This window comes from Triticum dicoccoides, chromosome 3B, assembly GCF_002162155.2.
Source record: "Triticum dicoccoides isolate Atlit2015 ecotype Zavitan chromosome 3B, WEW_v2.0, whole genome shotgun sequence".
Lineage (NCBI taxonomy): Eukaryota > Viridiplantae > Streptophyta > Magnoliopsida > Poales > Poaceae > Triticum > Triticum dicoccoides.
The window spans coordinates 2,424,405-2,433,040 of NC_041385.1; the positions used below are offsets into that span (position 1 = coordinate 2,424,405).

Genomic DNA, 8,636 nt, shown 5'->3' on the forward strand with positions numbered 1-8,636 from the left:
TATCTATTTTATTTTATCTCCAATATATCAAATACAGTTTAATCTTGCAATTAACTGCCGAGAGATTGACAACCTTTCATTCACATTGGGTGCATGTGTTGTTTGTCTGCAGGTCTCTTGTTTAAGTTTTGTTGCTTGGTTCTCCTACCGGTTCGATAACCTTGGTTTTATAATCGAGGGAAGTACTTATCTCTATTGTGTTGCATCATCCCTTCCTTTTCGGGGAAATACCAACACAAGCTGGGCTTGCTGTCGCTGTTTTTTGTTGTTGACATTGCCACCCGATTGAAGATGCAAGCTGGGAGGTCATTCTTACTTTTCCTTCATGAATTCGAGGCTGAGGGCGGCAACAGAAACTATCTGTGGTACAATGTTCCACAATCACCGTAGTTTGCACATTCGGTGATGATCAGGATGTCGTGTATATATATGTCCTACTTTCTCGGACTAGCTATAACACTTTATTGAACATATATGTTGTATGCACTTATGTTATTGTACCGTCTAAGTATTGAACTTTAGATAGTTGTTGAACATATATAGATGTATCATAACTTCGTAGCATATTGCAATTTATGATCTTACTTTCATACAAAACGCAGTCATGGAAGCAAAAATGATGTCGTGGCTGCAAAATTTTAATTTGCATGAAATTGACTTCAGTGGAGGGCGCTAAGAAAAACCCGCCACTCCTCTATCGTAAATTACTGGCAGGCGCGGTGGCATGCCCGCCACAACAGGATATTTACCAGTTGCGGGCAGGCGCCCGCCACTGATTCCGTCATAGCAGTGGCGGGAGATTGGTGCCTCTGAGAGCCTCGCCCGCCACTGCTACCAATTTTGTGCCCGCCACTGCTAGGCATTCCTGCAGTAGTGGGCCCCTCTCTTGTTTGGCCTTTGTGGCCCAACTCCTCCTCCACCACTTGGCCTTATTTGGCCCGTTGATATTAAATTAAATATATTTTTGTTTTAGACATTTTTGGAGCATTATATATATAATTTAAAATCTCTAGAAAAAATTTCCACCTATATATTAATCGGAAATACCCGGCATTATCCGATATCCACTGAAACCCTTCCGGTGACCCCGAAATGCTTCCGGAACCTCTCGGTAATATTCCGGATATTAATGAAACAATTTCATAAATATATTCTCATCACTCCCGTCCTACTAACACTCAGCAGATCGTGATTACCTTAAGCATGTGACCCTGTAGGTTTGGTAAATCATAGGCATGAACAAAACCACTTCGTTCATTGACCGATAGTGGAACCGTGGACGTCCATATCGGTCCCTATGATTACACGAGTACTATTCATGTGAACCTTGGCTATCATGTGACGTTCCCTTTGCTTCGCGATACTTTACAAAACCTGGTGTGCATAGTTATCCTCCTAAGTCATCACCATGCTCACTATACCGTTGCTCCTGTTGCCGGTTTTGTTCTTCTTTCTCGTTGACATGTTCCAACATACCCGTCATGTAGTCACTTGTATCTGGCCAGACGATGATGGATGCCGTCACACCGAGAGGGCCCTAAGAATATCTCTCCATCGTCGGAGGAGCAAATCTCACTCTTGAGCTGTTCGATCACTTGTCAAACTTTATGGTGGTCCTGAAATGTATCGCTACGATCATCTTGTTACAGATGACGTAGGACAACCCCAAAGCCCACCGTTCGGTAGGAAGACCGAGACACTCTCATGGTCTGAGGAACAATAACACATGCTAACACTTCGCGTTATAACAGATGATTTCAGACGATATAATCACAAAGTATAATAAACAAGTTTTGGGTCGATTCAATATGATTGTTCTTCTACCATCATACCCTCAATGTTGTTTTAGGACTACCTTACACTTAACAATATCCTAAGATCCAAAAAACGTGATCACCAACAATACTTGAGCCGGTCTTAGAGGCTAGACCGGGAACACATTATTTACCGTTTATCATTTCACACGTGCATATGAGTTTTCCATTGAATCTCATATTCCAGGATCATAGGAGTTATAGCATGAAACATAAACTCTTAATTATGAATAATGGGAATATGATATTACAACATTATTGCCACTAGGGCATATTTATATATGAGTAATTATCATATATAAATTATAGGTCATTTTATGAGCAATTTTGCTAAACATTGATTAATTATTGCTAAGGCATTATAAATCTAATAATACAATATTATTGCCTCTAGGGCAAATTATTGCTCATAAATTATAGGTCATTATTTTATGAGGAATTTTGCTAAACAATGCTTAATTTTACTCATAAATTATTGCTAAGGCATTTTGCTAAACAATTCTTCATCATCTTTTAATCCATATCTCATTTCAAATTCCACTCTGAATTCAAATTCAAATTATAAGTGAAATAAAATAAATCAGAAACATGAAAACTAAAATGTTCATAATGTGGCAAATAACAGATAGTCAATTATGGTGGAGAATCCGACTATTTATGTAGTGTTTAAATGCCCTAAAATAATTACAACAGGGGACAAAACAATAATTTAAATGATTTCCAAATTATAAAAATTCCAAACTAATTTATCTAATTGCCAAAAAAAATTGGCAGTGGCCTAAATTACCATACTAATAATGGTCCAAGTTTTGTGTTTCTATAGAACTAATTTGTTATAGAAAGAAATATGAAACAGAGGAAATAAAAAGTAAAGCAAAAATTAGGGAAAAGGAAAAAGGAAAAAAAAGAGCCCCCTGCCCCTGGGCTTTAGGCCACAGGGGCAGGCCCAGCCCAGCTTCCCTCCCGGGTCGTCCCCTACTCTCTACATGAGGGAAGCAGCTCTGTTCCCTCTCCCACTCGCTCGCTCGCCCTTCTCCGCCAGATCCCGAGCGCGCCCGCCGTGTTAGCGGCGGCCATCGCCGTCCCCGCACCTCGTCGGCAAGTCCACGAGCTCCGCTTCGTCCTCCCCGACCCCGGCCTCGAGCTCGTCTCCCCTGCATCGCCCTCCGCCATCCACCCTCTGCTGCTACTAAGTATCTCGCCAGCCTCCTTGAGCCACCAGGTGAGCTCCTGCACGCTTCCCCATGCTGCTCTCCGTGTCCATAGCCGTCTGCCATGACCATCGCGCGCGCCGTGCGAGCTCCCTAGCGCCCGCGCCTGCCACGCGTGCCCCGTTGACTCCCAAGGATGCTTCGGCCGTGCTTTCAAATGGTGCCCGAACGCCGCCGTCGCCCCCCTCGTGCTGGAGCTGGATCTGTAGAACAAGTCTGAAGCAGGTACGTATTCACTTGCTTGTTTCCGTTGCACGCTCGATATATTGGTCTACTGAAAGAGGCCAACATTACCCTTCTTTTAATTAGCTGTTTTTTTTGTCTACTGAAAGATTGCCTTGCCTTGCGTGTAAAATAGCAACATATTCCATTCAATTAACTGTTTTTTTCTTCATTTTTCTTCTATTAGGGACAACAATAACGACATGGACGGTCTAAGTGTGGCTCCAAGGGTTCTCTCGTTTTCGGTATTGGATGAAATTACTAAAGGTTTCTCTAATGACATGAAAGTTGGCGCTGGTTCATATGGAAATGTTTATAAGGTATATATAGTTTCTCTAAAAGACAAATATTTAGGAACGGAGGAAGTATTTCATATGGTTGGTTACTCAAGGCACATGATGCTGACACACTTATGAGTTGACCCAAGGCACAACAAACATTGTGTTAAGTCGTTATTCACTGCACTGCACTGCTTTATCAATATTATTTTCTCTATTATTAAGAGGGTTTAACAACCTCATGCTTATAATCAGGTGTGTGACAAGAATCAGACAAATTGCGGTGAGTCTTTAATAACAACACTTCAAAATCAAAGGGCACTAATAATTTTACATTCATTAGTTATCAGACCTTACTACTGTGTGATGCGTACACTTCTTTGCCTAGGTTTAAATATACTCACATCATTCATAGGACAAGAAAACTTTTTTTTGTAAGGTGTTCTTTCAGGGGTAACTATTCCAGTTCACAAGTGGCAAATAGTATGTCCTATAGATCTTGTTGTTAATGCAAACTTGATGTTACACTGCTGCGCTATTTTCTGTCAAACAGTAATATACAGCATGTTGTATGGGTAAGAAAACATGAGTATGCACAAATTTTCTGCTTAAACATGTATATGTCGCTGCCAACACAACTTTGAACCATGCAAGCATTGATATATTGAATAGGGGCAGCATACAGATGGGGAGATGATTGCTGTGAAGGTGCTTCATTACATTCCAGGACTTGATGATGAGCAATTTCAGAAGGAGTATCACAACCTCGTAAATCTGCAACATGAAAATATTGTGCGATTAATTGGCTATTGCCATGAAACTTGGGGAGAATTTAAACCTTATGAAGGGAAAGAGATTTTTGTTGAGACGATAAAGAGGGCGCTTTGCTTTGAGTACATGCAAAATGGAAGCCTTGATTGCTGTATTGCTGGTATGATGATGCACACTGCTCTACTTGTATTGTGGCATTAAGCAAACATTCACGAGGAAGCCTTAGTGTGTGTTGCTGCAGATGAATCTACTGGACATGATTGGAGCACACGCTACGCAATAATTAAGGGGATTTGTCAGGGCTTGAAATACCTTCACGAGGAATTGGTTCCTCCTATGTTGCATTTGGATTTAAAACCAGGCAATATATTGCTTGACGAAAATATGGTGCCCAAGATCGCGGATTTTGGCTTGTCGAGGCTCTTCAGAGGAGAACAAACACAGATGACGAAAACTTCTATAGGAACACGGTAAGCCTAATCTTCTGTGTGACTTGACAAGCTACCCAAAGAAAGAAATAATATATGTATATATTTTCATGAGACCCATTGTGTCAATAACATATATAATGTGTCATGCGGCCGTGATCACTGTCAAGTTTGATATATTCAGTTTGGGTGTGATCATCATAAAGATAATGACAGGGCCAATGGGCTACTTTAGAAGTGCAGAAATGTCTCCACGAGAATTCATAGAGCTTGTAAGAGAGATTGTTTTCTATATTGAGATGATAAGTACATCATTCGTGCATGGTATACCTCCCTCTTTTTTGATACACTACCATGCTTTATGTTCCACACTGCTAGGTACATGGGAAGTGGAAGAATAAGCTACAAACAACAACACCAGTTGATGCATTGGAGCCATATTGTGAACAAGTAAAGAGATGCATCGAGATAGCTTTAAGTTGTGTGGATGCAGATCGGCACAAAAGGCCGACTATGGGGGTAATCATCGAGAAGTTGAACGAGACAGAGCCTGCGCTACAATCAGTTGGTGCATCAATGACCAAAACAGGGTCGTCGATATACAAGGTATGGTCACTATAATGGCACAAGCTATTAGAGTAATCCAAATATATTTGCGTGCTAGGACTACTAGGTAGCACGTTTGCTAGTAGTACTATAGCTTTGCGTGTCTGTGTTGAACCTGATTAGTGTACGCTGAGTAGTTTGAGTTAGCTTCCTTATACGTGTGGGCCTGTGCTAATAAGGTTAGAGCTAGTTTCTCCATGGTATTTGGCGTTGGTGTTCGTGTAAAATTTCATATAGCTTATTTCTGTGTCTGTAGGCCACTGACTTTCCAAGAAAACAGGGCAAGGAAGAATACACAAGCTCAGGTAATGTTACATCTGTTAGCTATCACTAGTTTCCCATGGCATGTGGGGGAAATAATTTGATTTAATACATTGATCGTGTAGACAGCCATGGGTGTTAGCGTTAGACAAACTTAGGCGTGTGTTGTAAAGATTATGGTTGTGAGCAACAACTAATTTACAAATAGGAAATATACATACATGACATAAAATAGTTTGTAGTATTTGGGATTCTATTTACTTGCCATTGCCTTTATTATGCAACCAAAAATAACAAATGAATAATGAAACAACAAATTAAGGACAATTCTCAAAATGGTCTTGTTGATTTGCAGGAACGAAGCCGACGCCGAGGGAACCCGGGGGCATGCAGATGGCAATTAAGAACCACAGAAAGGTCATGCTGGAGATCACCGGCGGTGACTACAACCATCACCGACCGGGTCTGGACCTGGTGGCTGTCGTAGACGTCAGCGGCAGCATGAATGGCAAGAAGATGGAACAGCTGAAGACAGCTATGCGGTTTGTCGTACAGAAGCTCACACCCATCAACCGCTTCTGCATCGTCACGTTCTCGGATCATGCTACAAGGCTCTGCCCGCTGACACCGATGTCCAAGTCCTCACAGGCATATTTGCAGCAGCTCGTCGATGACCTTAAGGCACGTGGTGGCAGTGGCACCAACATCAGTAACGGTCTGCTGGCAGGGCTGAAGATCCTCAATGACCGCAGGATGAAAAACGGCCGCATCGCCAGCATCATGCTCATGTCGGATGGTGCAGAGCCCATGGGTGATGCTTCTCAAGTGGTTATTCACGGCAACATACCCGTTTACACATTTTGTTTTGGCTTTGACAGCGACCATGTGGTGCTCAGCATGGTAGCGGCCAATAGCAATGGAGGGACGTTCTCTGAAGTCCGGGATATTGGTGGTGGAGGCCTGACCATGGCCCCCTCTCTGTGCCTCGCCGGCCTACTTACAGTGACGGTTCAGGACCTCAAGGTGACGCTAGCACCCATTGGAGACGACTCGGAGATAGTGAAGGTGACTGCCGGGAACTACCTACAGACCGAGCACCAAATAAACGGCTCGGTGACCGTCAGCTTTTCGGTAACATCTACAGCAGGGAAGTGCGCAGGGTCATTATCATAGTTTTAAATAGCGCGCTAAGCATCTTAGCCGTGGACCTTTTTCAAATGCTATAGCGTGCTAGCTACAGCGCGCTATTTAAAATGTTTGGACCAAAGTCTCTTAGCGCAAGACCTTTTGTAAACGTTATAGCGTGCTATAGCGGAGCTATAGCGGGCTATTTAAAACAGTGCATTATGGACCTTCTCCTTCCGTCGGCAATCAAGAGTGGGGAAATCCTCAAGGTCACATACTCAAGCTCAAGCAGCAGGTAAAATACACACACACACACACACACATGCATGTCAACAGGAGAGACAAAGTAGTAGTGCTAGTATCAGCTATTAGATAAATGAAATCACATGCATGCATGTCAAAGAGATACCAACCATGCAATTATTTCATGCACGCATGCAGCTATTCTGGCCTAGCCCTATTTGTTTGGTACCGAAGGCTCTGTCGTTGTTGTTGTTGTTGTTGTTGTTGTTGTATGCAGCTATTCTGGTAGGCTGCAGTTTGCCGTGCCTCCTGAGGCCATGTTGGACGTGTGGCGCACCGGCATCGGCATGGAGGTGTTAAAGGAGGAGACACCGAAGGAGTTAGAGACGGAGGAGGCCCGTCTGTAGTTGGTGAAGATGATAAAGGAGGCGAGAATGATGGCAGACTTCAAGAAGCTCAAGGATGCCCAGGACAAGCTAGTGGAAGCCCAGAACCAGCTAGTGGAGCTGTCCGATCCGCTGCTCAAGACTGATCTACATAATCTCTTGGAGCTCTTCAAAACCCTAGAAACCTACGAGGCACATGGCCGCTCCTACTCCTTGGCACTGGAGTCTTCGCATGACCGGCAACGTTTTGCTACAAGGGGCATTGATATGCGGCTGTTCGCGACACCACGCATGGACATGTACCTGGAGCAGGCCAACAGGTTCCTCAGGGAACCGACGGCACTGGTGCAGACGGCGGACGAAGACGACATGGAGGAGGTCGCTGCTGATCTTGCGAATATGATTCCCTGTACGGAATAATACACTGATGTGGAGGAGCCATCGGCGGTGATTAAGATCCGCAGCCTGGATCACTGGACCATGATGACCGAGCGGGAGGACAACAAGCTGCTCGTGATTGAGTTCACCGCGAGCTGGTGCAGGCCATCCCGCAGCATAGCTCCCTTTATTGATTTTCTCGCCAACAAGTATGCAGATGCCATTTTCCTCAAGGTTGATATTGATGAAATGAAGTATATTGCCGAGGCATACGAAGTTAATGCTGCGCCGATCTTCCTGTTCATGAACAATGGCAAGGTTAAGGACACGCTTCGTGGCGCATTCAAGGAAGAGCTGTTTGAGAAGCTTCAGCTGCAGATGGCCCTAATTATGGACAACTGACTGATACGGCATTCATATCTGTTGAGTATATTGAATATTACTCCCTCCGTCCCGGAAAAGTTGTCCGTGTGGTGTTTTCTAAAAAAAAACCCAGCGAATTCCCGACAAACCCGCAGCTCCCGCCGTCTCCCCCGCTCCTCTGTCGCGCCGGAGGTCAGCTCCCCGCATCGCCAGAGCTCTCCCGACCCACGCCTCCCCTGCAGCTTTCCTCTCCTTGTTCCCCTCGTCGTTCCCAATGGTGATCCCCGACGAGGAGAAGACTAATTTTTTCTTTCGATCTGCTCGGCGGCGGCAATTTCCAGGCCCTCCTCCTCGGCGCTGCAGCGGAAGCTAGCCCGCGGTGGCGGTGCAGGCGAGTAGCAGCAGTGGGCGCGCGAGCATGCGGCGAAGGAGGTCACCTTCGGCGCTGAGGCGGCAGCTAGCCTGCAGTGGCGGCGCAGGCGAGTAGCAGCAGTGGGCGCGCGAGGATGCGGCGAAGGAGGTCACCTTCGGTGCTGAGGCGACAGCTTGC

General features: G+C 44.7%; 1 protein-coding gene and 1 pseudogene across 1 annotated transcript; both read left to right on the forward strand.

The window, feature by feature from the left end:
* Window positions 1–6,817, forward strand: part of LOC119282825 — a 20,733-nt pseudogene extending 13,916 nt beyond the window's left edge.
* A 974-nt stretch (window positions 6,818–7,791) lies between these two features.
* LOC119280387 (thioredoxin H-type-like) lies at window positions 7,792–8,135 on the forward strand. Its single transcript, XM_037561250.1, has one exon. It carries the CDS (start codon window positions 7,826–7,828, stop codon window positions 8,123–8,125), a length of 300 nt encoding a protein of 99 aa, XP_037417147.1. The 5' UTR covers window positions 7,792–7,825; the 3' UTR covers window positions 8,126–8,135.
* The last annotated feature ends 501 nt before the right edge of the window (window positions 8,136–8,636 follow it).